Source organism: Peromyscus californicus, unplaced genomic scaffold (genome assembly GCF_007827085.1).
Source record: "Peromyscus californicus insignis strain IS unplaced genomic scaffold, ASM782708v3 Scaffold_19__1_contigs__length_69161282, whole genome shotgun sequence".
In the NCBI taxonomy this organism is placed as follows: domain Eukaryota; kingdom Metazoa; phylum Chordata; class Mammalia; order Rodentia; family Cricetidae; genus Peromyscus; species Peromyscus californicus.
This window is the reverse complement of record NW_026294491.1, coordinates 18,537,889-18,563,070: the sequence shown is the minus strand read 5'-3', so window position 1 is coordinate 18,563,070 and position 25,182 is coordinate 18,537,889. Positions and strand designations below refer to the sequence as shown.

Below are 25,182 nucleotides of genomic sequence, written 5' to 3'. Positions count from 1 at the left end.
CCCAAATATCAAACACATCCAATGCCACCTCACTGGATGAGTTCCCCTGACCCAAGAACATTCTCTTTGGTGTTATTAGGCATTTCATGACTGTGCCACATTATTAGAACTTAAGCAAATCATTCACTTAGTAGATAAAGGGGATTTTACTCTTTTCCTTGCCTAATTTATCCGTCTATCTTTTGTTTTTCTGTGTCAAATGTGGCCTGTGGTGGCCTAGATCTCACTTGTTCCCTTTAACACATTTTTTTATCAAAAGTAAAGAATCAGGGCCTTACAGGGTGGGCATGTTGTTTCTTGTGAAAATGAAGTATCAGTGATCTTGAAAGTACTAAATTTGGCTTTGTACTTTTGATTCTTAGACTGACTATCTGGCAACTTCCTCAGGGGGAGAGTTGAAAACATGGTTATAAATAGCTGGGAAACACCGAATGATTTTTCAGAATATTTTTTTAGGCCACCTGCAGTATGGTTGTTTACCAGACAATGTTACCCTCGACGATAGGGACCTGAAGACAATCTGAAGTATTTCACAAACACTGTAGTCATCCATGCATTGTTGTTTGCTTTCATTTAGGCTGCTGTATTATTTCTGAGTATTTTAGTATTAAAAAAGGATGTCAGATAATCTCTTTTTGAAGGATTTGGAATTAAACAGCGCTGTCAGTTGGTGATTCAGAGAGATGAGCTAAGCGATTATCTTAGTAGAAGGCCTGCTTTGAATTGTCAGTTAGAAACTTAAAATCTAGATTTTTACACTCTTTTCTTTTGCATTTCCATTGGCCCTGCTGAGGGCTTAGATACAGATGAAGCGATTTCATGGTTTTCAAATTTTAGGCTATTCTCTCCTTTCTTGAACAGCCAACTACCTGTAATTTGTAGAAACTATTGCAGACAATAAATTATAATGGTTAGAAAAGAAACTGCAATGGAAAATACTAAATTTTTTTTGGTTCTAGTCTTTGTGGGGGTGGGGAGGGGGTTCGGAGTGCTCTCTGTTATTTTGACAGTTTAAAATCCCTGAGCAAGAGGAGGCTGAGTCTATTTGGATGAAGCGTTGACAGAGTTCACTAAACTTCAAAGGGTTTTGATTGAACTCCAGTCCTAGAGTTCTCGGGAAAATTGGGAAGAGGAGAAAAAAAAAAAAACCCAAACAAAAACAACTTCTTGAAACCACAGCAAAATGAATATCATTTAGAAATATAACGTTTGGGAGTGAAATGAATTTAATTTATAAATACAACGTTGGGGAGGCTCGGCGCTTAGGATGTTTTGCAAAGTGCTACAGAACTTTTAGAGAAGTCAATGGATGTTATTGTTCCTGACTGCGAAGACCCGACGCATCTATTTTAAGTAATCTGACATTAAAAAATGCGCTGACAAATATAGATTTGAAAAACAACACGGGAAGTTGTAAATCAGCCGGTAACCCTTCGCATCAAGGAAACAAGAGACCACGGAAATGCAGCCATTTGCTTTAGTCAACCTCCTTCATTTTTAACTAAAGAAAGTTTGCCGAGGGCATGATGTTTACATTTTGGATTTCTTTTTTAATGCGTAGATTGCGTGCTTCCCTCTTCTCCGATAGGCTCATAAATTATTATTAGGAAACATGTTGTCTTAGCTATAAATATTTCCCTCTCTGCTTAGGTCTCCTCGGTTCTCCTACTCCCTCTTTTAATTTCCGGCTAGCTGATTCTTTAATTGTATTGGGTGCTTGTCCCCAGGCTGGCAGAAAAAGGTCTTCCTGGGTTGGAGGTATCACTACGTGGGTCACCTTTTGAAGCCTGTTACTGTAAAGGTAGACTCGCTTAGGGGGAACCCTGACCCTCCCTCTTCCATGGTCAGCTCTTTATTCTATATAGAGGGTATGTCTGCATGGCAAGCATCTGGGGAAATCAGAGATTGCAGAGAACAGGCTTGAAGGAACTCTAAGGTTCTGGAGTTTTCCATCAGATGAGAAATCTTAGTAATTACATCTAAGGCTTTGTGGACAATGTTGTTCATACATAAAGTTCTCAAAAAAGACCTTTAGTAAATTATGCCAGTTTAGTCTTAATGCACCTGTGAAATATTTAGGTGATATCTTGATTCTAGGCTGGAATGTTCTAGAAATCTGGGCTCCCTCCCTCAATGTCTGTTGCTCCCATTGTGTCTGAGCTGTTTCTTTGTGAAGTCCTTCTGAGTCTCGTTAGGTCGTCTGTGTTCCAGTTACAGGAGTTACATGCCATGTTACTGAATTTCATGTGGCCTTTGCTCTGTTTACACAAGTCAGAAGTTGCCCAGACCCAGTGTTTTTCTGTAGTGATGTAGAGTATCTCAACTCTACATTCGCTGCTTACTGGAGCTTGACACAGGCCTGGGCTTGCTACGTTCTCTGTTTTCTTGTCTTCCCAAGCCTCCTCCTCCCATCCTCTCTATTTTAGTGATGTCGGTAGATGCACAATTACTGGCTGCGAAGCACAATGGTTATTCCCTCTGCCTTGCTAGACAGCAAATCAGCCACTAAACTCTTTGAGGGACACCTCCAGGATGTCCGTGATGTCTGCCATACTCCTTGTTTTCCTGGACCATGCTTATTTGCATCTTTGAAGTCTAAGTTCTTGCCTTCACAGACCTTGGGGCTCCAGCCGTAAGGGATTACTAACTTTTTCTAACTGTTTTCCAACGTGCGAAGTCCCTAAAACACGGTGGGTGCTCCACAAATATTTATTGGATAAAGGAAGTTTAAAGAAGGACAGAAGGACTGTGAGATGGCTCAGCAGATCATGGTGCCCATTATGAAAGCCTGGCCTCTCGACTTCAGTCCCCAGAACCCGTGTAAACAGAGACAACTACTGCCGCAGAGCTGTCCTCTGACCTCTGCATGTGTCCCATGGTGGGAGGGTCCACACACAAACACACACACTCACACACGAGCCATCACCACCACTACCAACAAAAGACTAAAGAAAGGAAGGAAGGAAGGAAAGAAAGAAAATGCAGAGATGTGTGTTTTTCACCTCCGTCTTCCCAGACTGCACCCTCTGAGGGATGCCTTTCCCCTGCATCCCACCAGCATCATTCCCTCTGGTCTTCTGAACCCATTCATTCCCTGCGGTTTGGTTTGATAAAGGTGTGATGAGAAATGGTCCCATTTGGAAGCTGGCTGCATCACAGGGAGGCAGTACCCGCATAGTACACAACTGAGTGACACAAGACAGACAATCTGATTCGCACTGATCTGTCTGCCCTCCATAGTGTTTTTAACTGACAGTTAAGCTTTCGTATGAATTGACTAATGGTGATGTTTTTGCTTGTTGCCCGTGTTATGCGTATAGGATATGAGCATATGTGTTTGCACGTGAGTGGACAGGCAGGTGTGTGTATGTGAATATGCATGTGTGTATATGTTAGTGAACATGCCTGCAGAGGCCTGAGACATTGGACATCTTCTTTGATCACAGTCTACCTGATGCAGGGTCTCTCTCTTGAACCCAGAGCTCACAGATTCTGTTATTCTAGATAGCTAGCCTGTTTCAGGGATTCCCTTGGCTCCATCCTCCAGGCACTGGAGTTAGAGGTGGGCCACCATGTCCACCAGGCTGCTAAACATCTGAATTCTGGTCCTCACATTTACATGGCAAGGGCTTTACTACTTAGCCATCTCCCAAGGCCGTGATGGACGTTAATCTAAACACAGTGTATTTTCACAGTCTGGAGAGCCCTCACTCCTTCATCTAGAGTTCAAGGGCGACACCATGGACCTTCCTCATGGCAGTGGAGATGCCGTACTCCAGGACCAAGATTCACAGATTTAGCATTGTGTTTCCATTTCTTATCTTGGGCTGCACCCGGCTCACAGGACCCTGAGGAAGGTGGGTGGTGGAGCGGTGGGTGGTGGAGCAGTGGGTGCAGTGGATGAGCCAGCCCCAAATCAGAAAAAGATATGCTGAGGAGGTTTATGTTTAGGAGACATGGGCTGGGGCAGGTTTACAAAGCACATTACAAGCATTTCTTGTACAATGACGTACGCTCCATTGTGAAGAGAGGTTTATTGACATCATGACATCTAAAACCCAAAGATGTTAAATGACTGAGCCAAGGTGACACAAAATGGTGAATTCCACTCAGAACTTGAATCCACCCCCACCCGTGGCTGACAGGAAACCCGGTATTACCTTATCCTGGGGGAGGGGGTAATTCCAACACTACAGCGGTTCTTGATTGGCTGAAATATTTATCTGTAGTTTATGGGTGAGAAAATGGAAGCTCAGAAGAATTAAAAAAAAAAGGACTGGGGATCTGAGAAGGAAAGTTCTCGATCAATTAAATTCAGAAAGAGAACTTGTCCCCAAATGAAGGCCTGCACTTAAGGTATGGGGGATTGAATTTTCTTTTAAACATGGCGCTCTATAAAAAGCATCACTCGGGGTGACAGTGAAGTGTGAGAACGTGACTCATTTGTGTTGTAGTAGAAGAGTGTCAGCGTCAGTGGTGACGGAAGTCCATGCTTTGCTCAGCGAGCTATTCGTTCCATTGGCTGTCAGTATAATTACTGTTTTCACCAGGATCACAGACTTCTCTAGGAAGAAGAACGTGGAAAACTAATAACCCAGACAGTTAAAAAAAAAAAAAAAAGTTTTTAGGGGTGGGCATTGTTGTGTGAGCCGACCTCTCACACCCTGCCCTGTGATATGCTTGAAATCCATTTCCATATTTTTAATTAACACTTAGTTTCAAAAAAAAAAACTTTCTGGAGGCCATTTAAATCACAAACTGTGGTGGGAGGGAGTAAATTTACTTTATCAGAAAATTGACTACGGACTATTTTTTTTGTGGCTTTTATTATTTTTACATATTAATGATTAAAATTAAATATGGCCCGATGACTCAGGACGGAAGACAGTGGGGAAATAATTTTTCATGGCTGATATGATTTTCAAGTCAAAGCTGGGTGAATGAGATATTAGTTCTGTTGTGGGTTAGGTTTCCTTGTCCACCTGGCCCCTAATTCCAGATCTGATTCATGACTTTTATGGAAGGAGTTCAGGATGGTACCACATGACCCTCCTGAGACCTTTGGGGTGTCTCAGCTGTCCCATGGGGACTGTGGTACTGATTCTGTCCTGTGTGTTTTCGACTCCCATTTTCACTTTTCAAATCATTCCTCTCTTTGAGTAGGAAAGAGAGGAGAGCAGTTAGTAATGCTCCGCAGACTGTATTTAACAATCCAACACTATAGACAATGTCACCTGCTGTGTTGACACAGGGTCACTGCCATGAGTAAGGGACAAACAGCAGCTGGAGTGCCTGCTCATCCCTGGTCCCAAGGTCAGGGCAGTCTCTAAGATGGAGACGCAATGGCTATCCAGCACATGGGTTTTAAGTGAGGTTTAAGTCAGTGTGTGGAAAGTACCTGTACTATGTCTGGTGTATAGAAATATTTTAAAGTATGCATGTGTTTGTGTGTACATGTGTGCACATGTGTATGTGTGGGTGGCTGGTAGTGGGACAGTAATGGTATGTATGCAATAATTAAAGGTAAGAACATAGTGTGTGGCCAATAAGTCTCCACTGCATGACTTCCCTGATAGCCATAAAAGACCAGAGTTTTAAGATTCTCCTCCTGTAAGGTGTTCACATACTGAACTCAGACTGCTCCTTATTGGAGTATTCAGTGGTGTGGTAACTCATTTTTAAAAATTCTTCTTCTCATGTTTAGATTCTTCTAAAGGATGTCTATGCTGTATGGAGTTATATAACATGAAGATAGGCTGGCAGGAGCCTGAGACTTCAGGATAATGGAGCCTGCTCCCCACTGAGGGACTTACAGGTCTGGAAGACCCTTGAAGGGTCTTTCTGGTTTTCACTCTTATGTGAGCACGATGGAGGTATGGAGGGTTGCTATCACAGCAGTGGAAACTGGTCCATGCTAATTTACTCCATTCAAGGAAACTGCTGGAACTGATAAATGAACTCTGTGCATTAGACACTTACGTAAGAACACCAGAAAACAGCGTATCTTGTAATATGATGCTGCCACGCATCGCCCTATCAATCTGGAAAAAGCTAACATTGCTGCAGTAATTAAAACCAAGCAAGGACAAAGCAACTGTTTCAAGATTCCCCTGCTAGAAATAAGAAACCGGGACGAAAAACCATTCAAATAATAAAGGTGCATTGTGAAACCGAGCTATCTCATTAATTGGGTTAATCTAATTATACAGTCTGCAATTAAGCCTTAACATATCTCTGATTGTGACTCTTGTTGTAAACACTAACCATCTGATCGTCGTCACTGCCTGGGGAGGAGAGGAAGGCTTTACCTTTGTTGGAGCTGGTGTTTAAGACGTGTTTGGGAGAGCAGGGAGACTATCAAAATGTTATGAAAAGATACACTCCATTTCTTTAGCTTCTGCGTGTAGTGGAAGTCTTTATTCTCATTGGGCTTGATGGTGATGTGTAAATACGGACGTCTGGGAAGATAATATTCCGCATTCCTAAATCACCACTGTTCTGACAGTCTATTTTGCAATAATTGGTTCATCCGGTTGCTTATTGGTGAATAATTTTCCTTTGGTCTCAGACACGAAAGTGTAACAGTGTAAACCGGCCCATTCTTTTAGCACAGCCGTTTTTCCATCGCTACGTAAGATGCTTTATTATTTTAACAAGAATTTTCTAAGGTGTCTGCTGGTGCGCCACGGAACGTCACCATTCCCCCAGCATCTGTCAGATTTAATCACCTCCGGAGGTACCTTGTACGGATTACCTTCTCTGAAGTGCCATCTTGCGAGTTTAGGTGTGAGATTACAAAGAAAAGCTGACTGCACCAACAAATGCCGTGATAATTTATTGTAAATTATGGTTTTTGTTGTTGTTGTTGTTGTTTGTAGAGAGATAAAACATGGGAAGTGTTTCTATTTAAATTCATTTCCTATTATTTCAACACAAATACCAAACAGCTACACACACACACACACACACACACACACACACACACACACACACATACAGACAATCCCTTAAATAGGTTCCAGTTACAGGGAAATTTATTTTTCAAGCCATGGGCCGCAGTAATGTCATACTGTTCTAGGGGCTGCACCATACAGCACAATTAATACAAAACCTAGGTGCTTTGTGTGCTTCGTGGAAGTTTCTGGTTGCTGGAGACCAAGGCTGATTTATAGGACATGAATGGGAAATAATTGTGTAGCAAGCTGGTCTACAACAAAGCTTTAATTCACCGGGCTGACATTTTACACTCGTAATCCATGGACCCGGTACCAGCCATGATAGATTACGGTTGTTCCCCACACAGAAAGCACATCCTTTTCACAGATAGTCTGGGAACTGGGAGTCCAGATGACCCCAGGAAGAAGCAGTGGCAAAGGTTTACCCAAGTTGCTTCTCTAAGAAATGTAAAACTCAGGAGTCATGTTATTAAAATCCAGAACTAGATGGCAATGAATCACACAAAGTTATCACTTTTAAACCACCCGAGAGAGTGCACGTCAAGCCCCTATCAGGCTTCACTGGCCTCAGTGCGCTAACAAGAGAAACCTCTCATACAAGCAAGGCTTTATGATTATGTTTGCTGTTATGGTTACTGAAGGAGAGTGAAATGTAGGGCTGACAAAAGTGAAGGGCTGATGCTGCAGGCTTGAACTGGGGAGCACAGGCCTGGACTCTGTAGACTTCTCCCTGCAGCTTTGCCAGGGTATTATGGCCGGTTTTTGTTCTCATGGCGCCTGAAATGGGACTTGAGTGGTCTTTAAGATATTCATTAATGGACAATGCTCACAGCTCTCTCGTTTTTATTTTTTAAGACTGATTTTTATTTATGTTTGTATATGTGAGCATCTCTCTGTGTGTATGAGCACATGTGAGTGCAATACCCAAAGAAGCCAGAAGAGGGTATCAGATCCCTGGCAGGTGGAGTTTCAGGAATTTATGAGTTGTGTACTGTGGGTTCTGAGATCCAAATTCAAGTCCTTATGATTGACCAGCAAGCACTCCTACCATTGAGCCATCTCTCCAGCCCCTGCTGTATCCCTTTAAACTATTTCCTACTTCTGCTTTATTTTTATTTTTATTTTTTTTTGGTTTTTTTTTTGAGACAGGGTTTCTCTGTGTAGCTTTGCGCCTTTCCTGGAACTCGCTTTGGAGACCAGGCTGGCCTCGAACTCACAGAGATCCACCTGGCTCTGCCTCCCGAGTGCTGGGATTAAAGGCGTGCGCCACCACCGCCCGGCTACTTCTTTATTATTATTTTTCTTTATTATATTTTTCTTTATTATTTTTTCTTTTGGTGTGTGTGTGTGTGTGTGTGTGTGTGTGTGTGTGTGTGTGTGTATGTGTGCAATGCACATGTGCATTCATGTCAAATGAAAACTGTTCCTTAGTCCCTTGTGACTCTGCTAGCAAATTCCATACTGCACCATATACAATTTTGCCTCTTGTGTACTTAGATTCACTCAATTGATCTGGGCATCTGTCATGTATTAGAGATGATATAAGCAAGATTTCTCTCCTCACAGGGGATGTAGTGGAGAGATTTAGAGATGTTAGAAAACTGGAGAAACAAACATGTGTACAATCAACTATAATACTGTGAAAAAAATGGCTGCAGTTGAGGGATACTGGGTTATTAACTCTTTATGTAGGTGACACGGGAGTAACACGCCAGTCAGGGACAGCCATAGAGAGGAATGAGGGAGGGCAGGGCATGATAGGGGCTGGGGGACACCTTTGTCAGCAAGATTTTATCACAATCTGACCCAAAGCCTAAGAAATGAATGGTAATAAACAACTTAGAAAGCAAAAACATGTCAAAATAGATTTGGCTCTTGGGGAATTTGTGTATAACTTAATTTTTGATATATATATTTCTTTGATATATATATATATAAATATTATACATATTTCTTTGCTTATAGGAGAAATACTGTGTTGGTCAATGGTTACTTTTATTTAAAATGTTTACACTTAGCGGGACCTGTGATAGATTATGGAAAGCACATTTGATAGCTAAATATAAAAATAATTCAAGCACTGCTAACTCCTGACACGTATGTAGAGAGCCCTTTCCAAAACAGCTCCTGACAACATTGCTGACTGTGTGTATACACACAAGAATAGCACTGAAAGGCTGCTACCCTTTCAAAGGACTGTGCATTAACCCCAGAAAGAGTCCCAAACAGGTAATCTACTTAAGATGTAAGTTCACGGAATGAAGGTAAGCAACTTGGATGAAAACTAACACCTGCTTCACCTCCTGCTCAAAGTACTTCTCGTGTTTTTTTGAGATATTCATCTCACCTGCCTCTGCTGTTGTCTTCCTGAGACTTATGCTGTGTGTACAAGTTTTTCTTTTTTTTTAAAATGAGCTCCAAGGTGATCAAGGGTTGCTGTCTAGGCCTGGTAAAGAAAGGTGATGGTGCCTCCTTTTGAAGACAGTGACTCTGGCTCCTTAGCACCTCCTAGTGTGAGAAAGGCTGATTTGCAGGTATAGCACAGGCCTACCATCTGCAGAAGACTCATTCTATCTAATTCAATTTCATCTTGGGTTTTATTTTTGTTAGTTTTTTTCCCTTTGTTTTTTTGAGACAGGGTTTCTCTGTGTAACAGCCCTGGTTATCCTGGAACTCTCTCTGTAGAACAGGCTGGCCTCAAACTCACAGATAGAGATCCTCCTGCCTCTGCCTCCAGACTACTGGTGTTAGGGTGTGCACCACTGTGCCTGGCTTCATCTTGAAGTAAGGATGCTTGTGGTTATCTGAGAAACAATAACTGTCTTGGACCAGTTTTGTTCATAAAATATTTGACCAATGAAATTGCTTCTGAGTGGCTTCATGACACTACAAAGGCGATGCTCTTTTTCTCAGGTTTGGTTAGACACTATGTAAATAATACGGCGACAATAATTTTTTTGTTTTGTTTTGTGTTTTCAAGACAGGGTTTCTCTGTGTAGTTTTGGTGTCTGTCCTGGATCTTGCTCTGTAGACCAGTCTGGCCTCGAACTCACAGTGATCTGCCTGGCTCTGCCTCCCGAGTGCTGGGATTAAAGGCATGTGCTACCATGGCCTGGCGACAATAATTTTTAAAGGCTGAAAAATAGAAAATGTTTAATGTATACACTTATGGTCCTTACTGTAAAATTTTTTATTGCATTCTCAAAATGTGGCTGTCAATGACAGAAATATATATAAAAAAAGATTTTAAAAAGTATTTCCTGTAATGATGTTAAAATTTGAGCATTTCAATTCAGTGCTTATTCCAAACAACTGGCTTTAAATTTTACCTTTTCCCTTGCCCACCTCTGTAAGTTCCATATGTCTTCAAAGGTCAAGTCTAACTCTTAGCATTTCCTTAAGCCTTTCATATATGTGTGTATATATATATATATATATATATATATATATATATATATATATATATATGTATGTATATTCTCCTTTTGCAAAAAAAAAGTGGTCCATATTTTTAAAATTCATTTATGGCCAGATGCATCAGCGTATACCTATAATGCCAGCATTGGGGAGTGAGTCTGAGACAGGAGGATTGTAAGTCAAAGGCTAGCTATATAGCAAGGTCATCTATCAAACCAACCAAGTTTCTCATTTATTCTGTTATTTCCCAGGTGTCTTTACTGGCCATGCCCTATCGGTCTGGGACTCGGCAATGAACAATCTCGTCCTTACTTCCAAACAGGTCATAGTTCAGTATGCAGTGAGGTAAGGAGGACAAGAGAAATACTTATTCAAAGTGTATGCAGAGTATTCTAGAAACACAGCTAACAGGCAGCCTATTCATTGGCAGGGGAGGGAGGAAAGCCGAAGAGTCAGGGATGCTTGGTGAGCAGATAATGCCCAAATTAAGTCAGGTGAGAAGCAGTGTCCAGTCAGGGTTGAGTAGGGTGGAAGACAGACAGACCAACACGGCAAGTCACAACACGTATTAAAGAACAGACACAGAAGAAGAACATTCCAGAGCGAAAGACTGACATGGAGTTTGCAAAGAGATGAAGCCAACAGGCCTGGGTCCAGGCCCAGCCTTGACATTTACTAATCACATGACCTTTGGGCAAACTCATTTGATCTCCCATAAGCCTTAGGTGTTTTTCACTCCTTACGTAGGTAAGCAGTCTTCTGGTTGATAGTCACGCAATCAGCAGAGCCGATTTTCTTGGAAATAGATAAAAAATTCCAAAATTGGAACAATGCAAAAAAAAAAAAGTGCTATTAAAGTTTAATGACAACAAAGTAATTTAGTCTAGTCAAGGCCTGCTAACATTTAAAAACATGAAAATGTAAATGTTTTAAATGTTTCGAATGTGACTTACAGTCATGTCTAGAAGTCAGTGTGTGTTCGTCTTTTGTTATGGCTACAACGAATAGATAAAGGCAAAAAAAAAAAAAAAACCAGAAGAAAAAATAAATCAAGGGGCCTATTTTCCATAGGTCTGAATAATATTCAGCAATTTTTAGAAATGAATTCAGCAAAAGTTCCAACAATGCCTTTCCCTCATCATTTGCTGAGAGGAAGCCTCTTGATTAATGTAATTAAAGGGTTGCTTGTAACTCAAGACTCAATTAAGAAAATAAATTTGGCCTTATTACTTTACTTCCAACGGGTGGTTTTCCTAGTGTGATTTTTGAGCTAAAATCTGCGGCTGCTTTGTTCCTGACACATGAATTGTTTTAGCGCATCCTTTCCCCTGCTGTGCATATGATTAAGGAAGCAGAGGTTAAACAGTGCAGTAAAGAATTGGGTAAATTTGTTCTATTTTTGCCCACAGTGCCTTTTAGTCCTCCCCCGTCTCCCCTTAGGACTGCAAGAGTGAAGAAACCTATTATCTTGTCCTGAAATTATTTAAGATATGTTCTTATGCTCAAAATATGACTTCTCTCGCTTCACATTTTCCACTACACTGATTTTGTGGTATCCGTGCTGAAGGTATTATCTGTACTAGAAAGAGAACCACAGGCAAGCACATCCTAACGTTTATTAAGTGTTGATGCATGCTGGACGCCATGATCAGAATTTTGCATACATTGTTTTACTTTTGACCTTGTTATAATCCTAGGCAGATATTCATTCTCATCTTTGGATGAGGAATGAGAGGCTGGAAGAAGTTATGCTGCTCTTCCAAGACTCCCAGACAACAAGGGACAGACCTGAAGTGCTAATTCTGACGTCTTTACCCTCAATCTTGGCTCTTACCCATTTTAATTATTTTATTAAAGAGATTTGAGTCTAGTTTTAGTAGAACATCTGGTATGGACACAATACATGGGTTAAATTTCAACTGGAAAGAAATCTTCCATTCAGTAAGGGCAAAGCAGTCAATTCCTGCCTTCATTGTGTTTGGAATCTAAGGCAGCAGGACTCTAGTAGATCATAGCCAAGAACTGTGGGAAGTGAGGCAAGGCAGAGGGGAAGACATGATACCCTTGACAAGCCCCAAATGAAACAAGTCACTTTGCTTCCCTTATGGCCCTGCCATTATTCCGGGTCACAGTGTTGATGTCCATCCAGCTGTCAAACTGAGCCCTGGGAGGTGTGCCCCAGCTGACCAATAAGCCCTTGTAGGACTGCTTTGGACTACATCCCCAGTAACTTCTTACGACCTTTCATGCCTCTACGCTGTTTCCAGACACCTAGATCACAGCTGTCACCTTCCACTTGTTCTTCCTCTTTACCTCACTCAACCATGGGCAAGAACACCCAGAGCAGACTGTGCCAGGCTCGCAACAAGATTGGCATCAAATTATACACCAAAGTGAGGGGTGTGTGTGTGTGTGTGTGTGTGTGTGTGTGTGTGTGTGTGTGCACGTGAACATACTAGCTTTGCATCATTCCAGCGAAGTCTCTGAGGTAACAGAGAAAAGGTTTATTTCAGCTCACAGCTGGGAAGGTTCTGGCCTGTGATTGAACAGTGGTGCCACCACTTCAGGCCTGAAATAAAGTGAGTAGGCACATCATGGTGGAGGAGATTTGTTCATCTCTTGGCAAACACGGAAAGACAAAGGAATCAGTCTTCTTCAAGAGAATCCTTCACTGACTGAAGGATCTCCCACAAGATCCCCTCTCTGCTCAAGAATCTTTTATAGACTCCTCTTCCTGAAGGCTTCACCAAATCCCAGTCACAGCATTCCAGGGACCGATACTTGGGCACTTAGACCCTTGGAGGACCCTTATGCAAGCCACAGTATGTAGAATTCACAAGTGTGAGTACACAGAATCATAAAAGGATTAATGAGTAACATTTGTTACAAAGCTAACACATTTTAAAATACAATGCTGTGACTATCCATATCCGGTACTAACTACATCTTTGTAGTTTTTGAGCTTCACTCTGACAAGCTCTTCAGAATCAGCAACATTGTAATATTTTCCACAGAAGAAATCTTCAATCTTTCCTTGGTTAATAGAAGTGCTTTTAATCACTGACAGTTTAGGACCATTTCACCCCCAGAACTCCTCATTGGTAATTATCAGTAAATTTTAGGATTGGCACAAAGTATCAGCAGACAGTAGTAAGTTTCTTTCAGATGTGGGCCACAGATGTAAAGTTCTGATCAGTTTCTTTTTATGTAAGGGATGATTTCAGATGCTCTTTATTCTTGAGTGAATGACAGTCATTATCCAATTTTGTGCTGATGCCCTCCTTGTAAAGGCACATCATGCATGTCAAGTGATCATAACCGATAGTCGGATTCTTTTCACTAAAATGTAAGAAATTTAAATGACTTCCCCAGCGCGGCCACGTGAGTTGCTCTTCTCGGTTAATGACATTGAACAGTCCAGGAGGCTGCCCAGTGCTTCTCTTCTGAGCATCTCCTACAGACTTGCTCCTTCTCCCATGATCTGAATTTTGGGGAGTCGCATTTTATTTTTCAATGTCAGAACAACTTTTGATGATTTATATTACTCTTGCTTCATCTTTCATTATATGTTGATTTTTCTTCTCATTTTTTTTTTTTAATAAATCAATTTTCGGATGACACAAAAGATGCCTTGCATGGAGATCCAAGTCAGAAGACATCATTTCTCACTTGTTGAACTAAAACATTCCAAAAGTCTGTCCAAATTACAGTTAAAATGGTATATTCAAAATGTATTGAATCAAATGTTTGCATTTCATTTGCACTTTGGTTTTTATTCCAAGGCTTCAAAAATATATTCTAGAGTTCTTAAAATGTCATTTAACTCATGACAAGACTTGACTAGCTTTTCACACAACCGATGCTTAGGAGAATTTTTCCATAGTCTAGCTTCTCGTTTCGTGTATTTTGAAGCTAGTTTCTCTTCCACTCTTCATGCCCATCCAGAGCCTGGCCACAAAGGATACATTCACACTGCAGTATGACCTTGAATCTGGCACCTTTGTACACCGATGTCACAGAGAATGATAGAAGCCTGCCCAGAGACGCCTGAACAGACTTGATTGTGCAGGTGTTCTGCCCAGTGGATCAATAGCCTTTCTACTATGTTTCTCTAGTCCTGTATCACTAATTGTTTGTAGGATACTATGTTGATGTGCTACAGTCTCCATATATTGATCTTAATGTAGCTAACACTAAACCCATAATTGCAACTTTTCTCAGAATTATGAGAAAAGTAGTTTTGCTAGTTATGCTGTTGCTACAATCACTCTTTCATGTAATTACTCTTTCGGACTCTTCCTCAGAACTCTGCTGATTTTGGTTCCTCCTAATGCCCTAGAGTTTCATATCCAAGTGGTCATTAACTTTGGCATCAAACTTTCTTTACAATATAATAGTTTCCCCCGTTTCCCATTGTTATCACCATACCCTAGCCATGTTTTGTAATTCCTAGTTTTCTTATCTTCCTAATTAGTCTCTCTGTCCCTAATCTCTTTCACTTCAAAATGTTGTGTGCACCAGAGCCAAGTTACTTTCCTCAAAAGTCTGCTTTTATCTTAACAGTCTCACGCTCAAAATCTAAATTGCTGTCAGTTACATGTAGATCAGTGCTCTTACCATCGACAGAATTTTAAAATGGAAGCTACTTCCATACTTACCAAACAGATTAATTTAGATGAATTGGCCGGAAAGCCAGTTGCAATTTGATGGCAGTCTGAACTGTAGGATATTTTCTAAACAGGCAACATACATTTTTAAGAAAGATGGTCCTCAGCCTCAAGCAAGATTTGCGAAACCAAAGGTACCCACTGCTTGTCATGAATTAACTTTTCTTACACCCATCTGCCATCTATTTATATATGCTATTCTTCAAAGAATTCAAAATTGTTATGGTTTTCTGTAGGACTCCATTTCTCCTGGAACCTCTGGCGAAAAAGATTGCTAGAGTAAATGTAATTACTAATAAAGTGTTACAAGTAGTGATTCTGGGGCTAGCGTAATGGCTGGAAAAAACAAAACGAGACAGACCAGAAACAAGCACCATTTATAATTAGCAGTGGCCATTTGCATATAAACAGCAAATGTTGCCAAATTCAAATTCCATCTTATGAAGAGAGTAAGAGCAATTATAAATGGGCAACCAGAACACAGAGGTCTTGGGGCATCTATGTGTATGCATGCATGCGTGTGTGTGTGTGTGTGTGTGTGTGTGTGTGTGTGTGTGTGTGTTACATATGATGCAGTTTGCTTTTCCATACCCCTGAAACTAAACTGCCTCTATGTAATGGTATCTAAATTGTGTCTTTATTGTTTTATAGACTAGAGTTGATTATCTTTGTAGTCAGACTGATTTCCTGAAATTGAAAATGATTTGGATTTAAATTAATAGAGTTTTGCTGTACATAACTTGTAAGGAGGTTTAAACTACTACATAATTTATTTTCCTATATAGCTGTTAAGATATAATATAGCATATATTAGAATAATTTTTTTGATAGGGTAATATAAAAACTTCTCTGGCCGGGCAGTGGTGGCGCATGCTTTTAATCTCAGTACTCAGGAAGCAGAGCCAGGCAGATCTCTGTGAGTTCCAGACCAGCCTGGTCTACAGAGTGAGATCCAGGACAGGCACCAAAACTACACAGAGAAACCCTGGCTCGAAAAACACCCCCCCCAAAAAAAAAACAAAAACCAAAAAACTTCTCCTTTTGGTGTATATGGGGGTAGGGGGCTGCTGGAGATCAGAGCCCTCTCTGCCATGGAGCTACACCAAAAATTCAGGAAAAAATATTTTGAGGGAGGAGAAAATATAATTGACGATTTAATTCTGACACTCTAACCAAAATTTAAAAATATTAAAATATCAAAAGCTATGGAGACAGGAGAAACAGCTCAGAAGGTAAGAACACTTACTGTGTCATCATGAGGATCTGAGTTCGGATCCTGCACTCCCTTAAATCCCAGGAAAGGCCTCATGTATCCGTAACCACAACAGTGTGAGTGTTGAGACAGGAGAGTTACTGGGGTTTGCTGGAGACTCTGTCTCAAGGGTATAAGGCCAGGAGTCATAGACCGGAACATATGATGTCCTTCTCTGGCCTCCATAAGCACACAGAACATCATCTGTGCACAGATATGCATATAGAACACACAAACACACATAGTGGGGGTGGCCGGTGGCGGTCTGTGTCTGTTAATGGCGTAGTGATATTGGTGTATTTAGATAGTATGCGGTTCCTAAAGTGTCAGAAAATCCTGATGTTCAGTAGACTTTAAGCAACCAACAAATTTATCTTGTCTTTAAAACTGCAGGAGGAAAATCATTCAAAGCCACCAATGTGGTTCAGCTTTGGGGGACCGAGTCTCCTTCAGGGTGCTCCTCTGCACTGCCAGCCTCCATTTCAAAGATCACCAGATGGTCCCAAACGACTGCTCTACTAGCAGGCATCTCTTTCACATTCTTGCCAGAAAAATAGACAAATAAAAATAAACCAATACAAAAGCTATTCCCACAAATCCCCCCCCCCCCCCCCCCCCCCCCCCGCAAACCACCAATAACAAGCCACATCAAAGTTTTACTGCCAAAACTATTAGGTCACGTGGCCTCTGTTTCATTCACTTTCTACCTGGTTAACAGTCTTTCATGACCAAGAAAGTAATAAACCATAGCTCCCATAGTCCCACATCACCCGAGAAGGAGATGTTAGGAGGACTTATTTTAGCCAATCATATCCAGTTACAGCAAGTTACAATTTAAATGCAGTTAATTGACTGTTGGTTTTTTAAAGCCAGAATCTAAAGATACTACACTAGCTAGTGCCGACCTGAGTGTTGCAATGTGTGTCAATATTTGTTTTCATCGTTTTCCACCTGGTTCATGACAATGCCCCCCCACCCCACCCCCACCCCCACCCCGTAGGACTTCAAACCCCAAAGCCCTTCAGGAGACAAGTCCGAGTCCTGCCTCCCCACACCTTCCCTCCTCCCTCTTGCTTTCCTAACTTGCTTTTGCGGTAGCTCATGTGACAGGAAAAGCAGAGAGGAAAAGTACTTTAGGAATAAACAAACTTAACCCCAAAGGGACTTTGGTGATAAACAACGTTAACATTCCCAGCTGAATCTTGTGCTGCGGAAGAAAGATCTTCAGGTTGTGAAGGGGACCTCTCTGGGACAGTGGGTTCCCCGGGAAGGTGGGAGTGGAGACTAAGCACTATTGGGGTCAGGTAGCTGCTGAGACTGGCTGGCTTAGGGTCTCTTGGTGCCAAAGGCAGACTCAGTATTTAAGGATCACAGTTACCCGCTCTTCGATAATCTTCACTTCTGCGACATTGTCCAAACTGATTGACAGAAGATTGCTTTATTATCTTGGGGTCTAGGAAGGTCACGTCTCTCTGGTGCTATTTCATTGTCTGGAGAGGGCATGTCCTGAAGTATGGGATGCCATGAGGTTCATCATGAATCCATTTGAGGGACATCATCTAGCCGTGGCCCAATTTTATCTTATTTGTTTTAGTCTGATCTGTTAAGTAAGGGCCTTGGATATCACCCTTGATTGTTGATGGAACTTCATATATTCCTGGCCTTGGCAACTCTCATTTTCCTAGAAATTTTTTTTAAACCCAGAATACAAAAGATGCCCAGCACTAAAATTACTTCACTTTAATTTTTGTTGTTATTTATTTATTTTAATTCTCATCATATATATTCAATATATACAGCACTGTGTTATACAACAATATTTTCATACAAGTGTGTATTCTACATTGAACATATCCACCCCCCTCCCCCATAACTTCCTAATGTCCTTTTTTCTGAGATTTTTAGATGACTCTTTGGGCAGGTTGAATTTCTCAGTTATGCTTCTAATCTAATCTGGTCCTGCTAATGAAGCCATTTTTACTAAAGGAAATTGACACCGTCTCCCGCTCCACTGTGCATTTTCTCATGCTATTTCTGTTTTGAAGATTGTGTCCTCCACTTCTAGTGCAGAAATGCTTACTCATAATCTCTTGATCGCAGCTTCGGCTTCAGACAGAGCTGAGTTCTTTTCTCAAGTTATGAGCTCTGCAGTTACCTAATAGTCTGTAATTACAGACATTTAGACTTTGAAAATCCAGTGTTTTCCCATTTCCATTTGAAGGAGGCAGATTTAAAGAGATTTACATGAAGAGACAAAAAAAAAAATCCGTTGTATTTTTAAGTCAAAACCTGCAGAAAGCAGCCTCGTTTTCTTCTGAGATCTCTGGTCGCCCCCTCTACTTCCTGAAGAGAGTCTTCATTAGGGGCCAGTGCACTAGTTCTTAACCTATGGGTCACGACCCCTTTGTGGGTCGAAGGACCCTTTCACAGGGGTCGCCTAAGACTGTCAGAAAGCACAGATGTCTACATTATGATTCATAACAGTAGCAAAATGACAGTTATAAAGTAGCAATGAAAATAATTGTATGGTTGGGGGTCACCACAGCATGAGGAACTGTATTAAAGGGTCCCAGCATTAGGAAGGGTAAGAACCACTCACTGGTCTAGTGGTTCTTAACACCCATTTAATTTGCCACTAGAGGAGAAGGGTGGGCTTCGAGTTTTGAGTAGTTCGTAGGGGGTCTTCAGCATTTAATGAATTCAAAAGGCTGCATAGGGAAGCCATGTGTTGGGGCAGGAAAAGAGGAAACATAACAGGAAATATAGGGCATCTGAGTCCACCAATTGGAGGACTTTGGATATGTTGCAATCTACTTAGAAATTCTGATGAAGAGGAAAAGATACTGGGTATATGTGAGTGTGTGTCTATGTGTGTGTGTATCTGTCTCATATAGCAGAGACCATATTTCCATTTCCAGAAAACCGAGCATAAAAGGAGGGTCAGTGCTGGGAGAGAAACATAAACAAACCATTTTTTTGGGGACACACACCAAATAAGTGAATGGATTGATCCTAGGTGAAAAAGGTATCTCTTCAAGTGGGACTAAAAGTTTAGCGGTTTGAAAAAGTCACCTTTTCCATACATCTAATGAGTGTAAATGAGTACATCGTCTAATTAAATTAAACTTGGTTGCAATTTGTTTTTGTCGTCGTTACAGATCTATAATCTTCATGTTTCTAACATGAAAACGGTTTTCACTGAACAAATCTGAAAAATGTCTTCACTGAAGAATTTATTTTCCTTCTCCAGGGTCAGAGTTTTCTGTTTTCCCTTTTAATACTTAATTATTTAAGTTAAAAATCAAGGGAAAAGCTACTTCAATGAAATAATTAAGATATAAAGAGGCAAAGCTGGTCTTCCTTTCATGCATGTTGATCTGCAAATCCTATGAACTGTAAATGCCTTTTGGATTTGAAAAGTAGCCTTATGTCTAGTTACAAATTGAAGAAGTGGACTCAACTGGATAGAATTTCCATAATTCTGAATGCCTTGATTTTTTTTTACCACTGCCGGTGGAAAAATCTTCCTTAAGGGCAGGCAAAGGAAGCTGTTAGCAAACCTCCACAGGAGGGCACTCTAGTGTGATTGGTTCAAGCTGCGGCAGCTGAGGCCCATTCTGTCCTTATCCGGGTTTTAATGAAGTATCTCAAATAGACTGTGCGTTTCCTGAACTGGAAAAATTCGATGTTGCCCAAACTCGGGATGGTAGGTTTCACGTGAGTTTGTGTTTCTCTTTGGGTTCAAAACGACTGTAAGTAATTGAATCTTCCTTTGGAGGCATGTAGTCGCTGTAAACTTTATCTTAAAACACGGTAAAATGGGTAGGATGCATGCTTTGAATGAAGCAAAAGCTAAGCAGGTCAAAATTACAGCCGGCTTTAAAAATGGCTGGGATATTTTAGAACTGGCAAGCTAATCAATCGGAACTGAAGGCATTACCACAGAGGGCACTTATTACTTGTAATTGGGATGTGTTTGTAAGTTGTTTGCATAGACCACATTATTTTCAAATGATATATATTACTTATAATGACATGTTTAGCTAACTAGACGGGAGATAGATAAATCAATCTTAGCAAACAGAAACAGAATCAAAATATAAATTCTAGAGTGGATCTTTTTATTGTCATAAAGTCTAGGGAACATCGTCCTCTACAGTGTTTATGGTGAATATTTGGTCCAAATGTAGATTTTTTTTTTAAAAAAAGTCCCTTTTCCTAACTCACGATTTCAGTAGTATGTTTTCAAACCATTCTCCGAGAGATAAGAAATGTTAACATTTTACTAGATTTAAATCAATATAAAAGTAATTATGATCTTGGCAGTTGCCATGCGTCTTTGTGAGCCTGGCCTTGTTATTCTGAAGACTAACAGACCCTTGTAAGATCAAGCCAGCTGCACTGAATGGACAGTTTCATTAAATTTGAAAAGTAACAGGCCTGGTGGATATCGATATAGATTATGTGGTTCCAATAACTGTTTATATAACATACATATTTCCAGTAAGAAAGCTATTCATCTCATTATAGTTTTTACTCAAAAATGTCATGTGGGCTAATCCTAACAATGGAAGGGGGGGAGGGCTTGGGTATTTTGAGAACCCCTGTAGAGGGACAAACTGACTTATAGTAACATGTTGGTAGCTTTGATAGTCTAGGAATTTGTAGTTGAAACAAAATAATGTAAGTGCAGTATAAATCCGACAGCTTTTGAGCCTGCATTCCAAATTAGAAACTGATGATATCAAGATTTCATACAAATGAGCCTGGAGAAATGTCTCAGTGAGTAAAAGCACTTACCATCTACAACCTGAGTTCAACCCTAAAACACATGGTAGACAGAACTGGCCAAAAATTGTCCTCTGCCCTGCGTGCACGTGCACACACACACACACACACACACACACACACACACACACACACACACACAAACAGACATCACACATACAATAAATAATTTTTTTAAATTAAAATACCGTACAAATGAAAACACTTGCTTAAGTAGAGGTGTTGGTTAAGTTTTGATGGTTCACACCTGGTTTGGATAATTGGTTAGTAATTAAAATGTTAGTTCATTGCTTTCCCAGGGAATCTAGACACACTGTCTAAATTTAAATATCTTTTTTTTAGCTCCCACTGGCAGAACTTTCTGTCAATAAATAATTCAGAAGGTGGATTTAAAAATACAAAAAGACTTGGATATATGCTTATACATAATATTATTTAAAAATATTGTCATGTAAATTGGCAACTTTTATATAGTCAGATACATAAACAATAGAATCACACTTAACATGTTTTCTTTGGTTTTTTATTTATTTTAGAGGCTGATTCTATTTTATATCTTGTAATATTTTATTATTATGCAATGATAAGGATTTAACCCAGGCTGATTTATGCCTTCAATCTCTTCATCCAGAATCCAATTAAGTAGAACCTTTATGTTATGAGACACTTTATTGCTTCAAAATCTTAAGAGATTCATTGTTATGAAATGCCTTGATATCAGGAAGTTAAACTAACCAAACTTTTGATACAGATTCTTCTAGATTTTATAGCACTGTGAGATAACAAAATATTGCTTGCACACAAAAATGCTTTATTGATGAAGCTTTATTTTGCTTTGCTTTTTCCTCTCTTTTATCCTTTTTAAAATTTTTATCATTGTTTTGTGTGTGTGTGTGTGTGTGTGTGTGTGTGTGTGTGTGTGTGTGTGTTGAGAGTAGCACTAAGCCAGAGAGCGACACTAACCTATGAATATAAGCATAAATACTTAGAAGGCAGTTTGACAACACATCCATTTGACACACAGAGAGAAATAGCATCCTTCCTTCCTAGGCCTGTGATCTTCTAAACATGGAGTTTAGATTATGCTTACAGGACCAGGTGTGAATTCTCTTCTGTCAAGCAGAGCTCAAAGCCAACCCCATAGTGGTAGGTTACCCACTAACATCCATGCCACTATCGAACACATCTTGCTTGGCACATCTTGCTTGGCAGGTCAGTGTTGTAGCATTCAGGGTTCACTGCTAGCAATGCCATCAATAATTTTTCTCTCCTGTATTTTCCTTATTTTAAAACTTGCATATATTCATTATACATAGTAATGCCCTTCATAAGGACATTTCACACAAATATATGATATAGTGTGACCATATCCCTTATCTCCTTCATTCCCCCAACCTATGGGCCGTGACTTCTTTGTGGGGGGGGGGGTCGAACGACTCTTTCACAGGGGCCACCTAAGACCATTGAAAAACACAGATATTTATATTGCAATTCATAACAGTAGCAAAATTACAGTTATGAAGTAGCAACAAAAATAACTTTATGGTTGGGGGGTCACCACAACATGAAGAACTGTATTAAGGGTCACAGCATTAGGAAGGTTGACCTAAACAGTTTCCCATCTCTTGTTATCTCATATATACATATATTATTTATGAATCAATGTAAAATCTAGGACCCATAAAGAGAAAACATATTTGTCTTCTTGAGTCTGACTTAACTCCCTCAATAGGACAATGCTAAGTCCATCTCCACTCCATCCATCTTTCTGCAACAGATACAATTCTATTTTTTCTTACGGTGAATGAAGTTCCATGGTGTATACACAGCTCAGCTTCTTTATCCCCTTTACTGAGCACCTGAGTTGGTTCCACACCTTAGCAACTGTGACCATTGCTTGATTGAACAGCCCTGTGCAGATATTTGTGACACACAGACAAACAGTCCTCTGGGCTTTCTTCCTCCTTTTTTCCAAAGTAAGGGAGATTTTTTTTTCCGGAAAAAAAAAATGTCAGAATGAAGCAAATTGTGGTGAAAGCCAACGTTCCATTTCTTGAGCACTAATTAGAACTTTGCTGGGAAAAAACATTTAATTTCTAAGTTTGACTTATCATCTAAAACAATCAGTATTTCTGAGGGTCAGTTATTATTTTTCCCTTAAGATGAGAAAAATCAGAAAATCAGATACGAGGTTAGGCGAGTCTTCAGACTCTCCACGATGCAGGGTAGGATGAAGGGGTCAGGAAGTTCATAGTCCTGGCTTGTACCTTGGCTCCCTCCTCAGGGTAAGGAAATGGTGCCATCATGCCTTTGTAGCTAGGATGCACCACCCGATGCCCTCAATGGTTGATGTGAACTACCCCACGTAACCATGATGCTGACCTTTTGGTCAACATTTTGCATTCCTTTTACTTTTTTCTTTCTGGGTAATTTTAACTTGCCAAAATAATAGATAGTGTTCCTGAACAACCACTGAGGAGGAACTTCCTTGCTGTCCCTCTGGGTTCAAGTCTCAAAGGGCAGTGTTATTTGTATCGTTTGTTTTTGTCAATTGGAGAAGAGGTGATACTGGTTGCCTTCTTCTGGCATTTAGAAATCAAGAGCTAGGTGCTAAACACGCTTATGTTACTGTGGCAATGTCTTAGTTACTCTCCCGTCCTTGCGATTAAAAAAAAGAAGAAAAGAGGAAGGAAACGGAACTCAGCATCTCAGACTCCGGCCTTGGGAGTCCCAGGACTACCGCTGAGGGTTCAGATGGCTGAGTGCTGGCCAGGGCTGGGCAAGCCATGGTGCTCCAAGGCCCCTGACAGCTGTGAAGATGAAACAGTCTGGGAAACCCACTTTCTAAAGCACACTTCTTGGATCTTTTAAAAGTAATTGACATCATAAGGTTAACTGTATAAACACAAAATACGAACCCGGCAGTGACCCAATCCATCCCTCTCCATATAATCTTTAGGGCTCAAAACTTGTTTGTTTTTTTTCTTTAAAAAATGTGATATGAATATGGAGATATTATTTGCTTTCATGAGTTGGCAAGGGCATTGCAAATGGCCTTCCTTATGCTATGGCTATGGCTTCCTATTGCTATGGCTTTCCCCAGAGACCTGCCATTGCCTGGTGACACGTGACTCTACTTTGTAACTCTGACAGGGCAACTGTGGCACTGTCCATTTGTCCATGTTCAGGAAAGAGATTTTTATTGTCAAACATCTGAAAATTGACATGCCAAGTATTAAAGACATGTACAAAAACACAGGTAAGAACGAACATTGTATAAGACCAACAAGAAAAATAGAAAAGACAATAACAGCCTAAAAGCCTTCTAGTGCATAAAGGAGCTAAGGATGCCACAAGGAAAGACTTTCAAGTAATCAGAAAGGTAAACCCATGCCCCCCATATTTTTAGAGATACACAAAATGGTCTTGAAACCAAGGGAGATTCAAAACTGTGTTTAGTCCTAGGACTATAGACTCTAAAAACACTGATGATGGTGATTTTCAGGCTTTAGCAATAAAATTTGGAAGTGTCTGTAACAGATACCAATGTAAATGATGCATACAGACATTGATAAAACACTCTGCCGACCTGCTATTAATGTTTTCCATGATTACACAGTGACTTAAAATACAGAGAGACGAATGTAGAGCAGAGAGAACTGTTCCTGCATCAGCACCCAGAGTTCAGACACAGAATTGTTTCATCCCTGAGGGTGTTTTAAAATACCACTGGTTAGGAACTCAAAATTATTTTAGATTTTCTTTCCTTTAAATTAAGTCATTCTGAGCATCTGAAAAAAATCAGAAAATGTTCTTGTTTAACAAAGAGGCATGTTGCAGAAGACAGACAACGAAGACAGAATGGAAATGACCAAGAAGAAATTCTTATTTGGCTTGCATTTTAGACCCATGGAACAAAATCATTTTAAAAACAACCACTGCTGTTTGAAGAGAGTCATGGAAGCACACATATCTAATTACTATTATTTTGACTGGAGAGATGCTCTGTGCAAGGGTTTAGACTGTACCTTCCCTGAGCTCTAGAACTTTCTGAGCTATGTGGTAATTAACCTGAAACAATTTAAATAGCTTTCTTCAGTAT

The 25,182-nt window shown here is 40.3% G+C and overlaps 1 protein-coding gene and 1 long non-coding RNA gene across 6 annotated transcripts in view; one reads left to right on the top strand and one right to left on the bottom strand.

The window, feature by feature from the left end:
• The window catches only part of Cabcoco1 (ciliary associated calcium binding coiled-coil 1), a 105,195-nt gene that overhangs the window by 14,978 nt on the left and 65,035 nt on the right, over positions 1–25,182 (bottom strand). Inside the window, exon 6 of one of the 4 annotated variants that reach the window (XM_052744790.1) lies at positions 3,884–4,562. The exons of the other annotated variants lie outside the window; for them this stretch is intronic. Coding sequence (XP_052600750.1) covers positions 4,440–4,562 — 123 coding nt within the window. The 3' untranslated portion in view covers positions 3,884–4,439. Of the gene's footprint in view, positions 1–3,883; positions 4,563–25,182 lie in introns of those variants that run through there. 4 annotated transcript variants of the gene reach the window in all.
• The window catches only part of LOC128114629 (uncharacterized), a 47,776-nt gene continuing 42,228 nt past the window's right edge, over positions 19,635–25,182 (top strand). Inside the window, exon 1 of one of the 2 annotated variants that reach the window (XR_008219839.1) lies at positions 19,635–20,009. This is a non-coding gene — a long non-coding RNA (uncharacterized LOC128114629). The remainder of the gene's footprint in view (positions 20,010–25,182) is intronic. The other variant, XR_008219840.1, reaches the window with a different exon arrangement.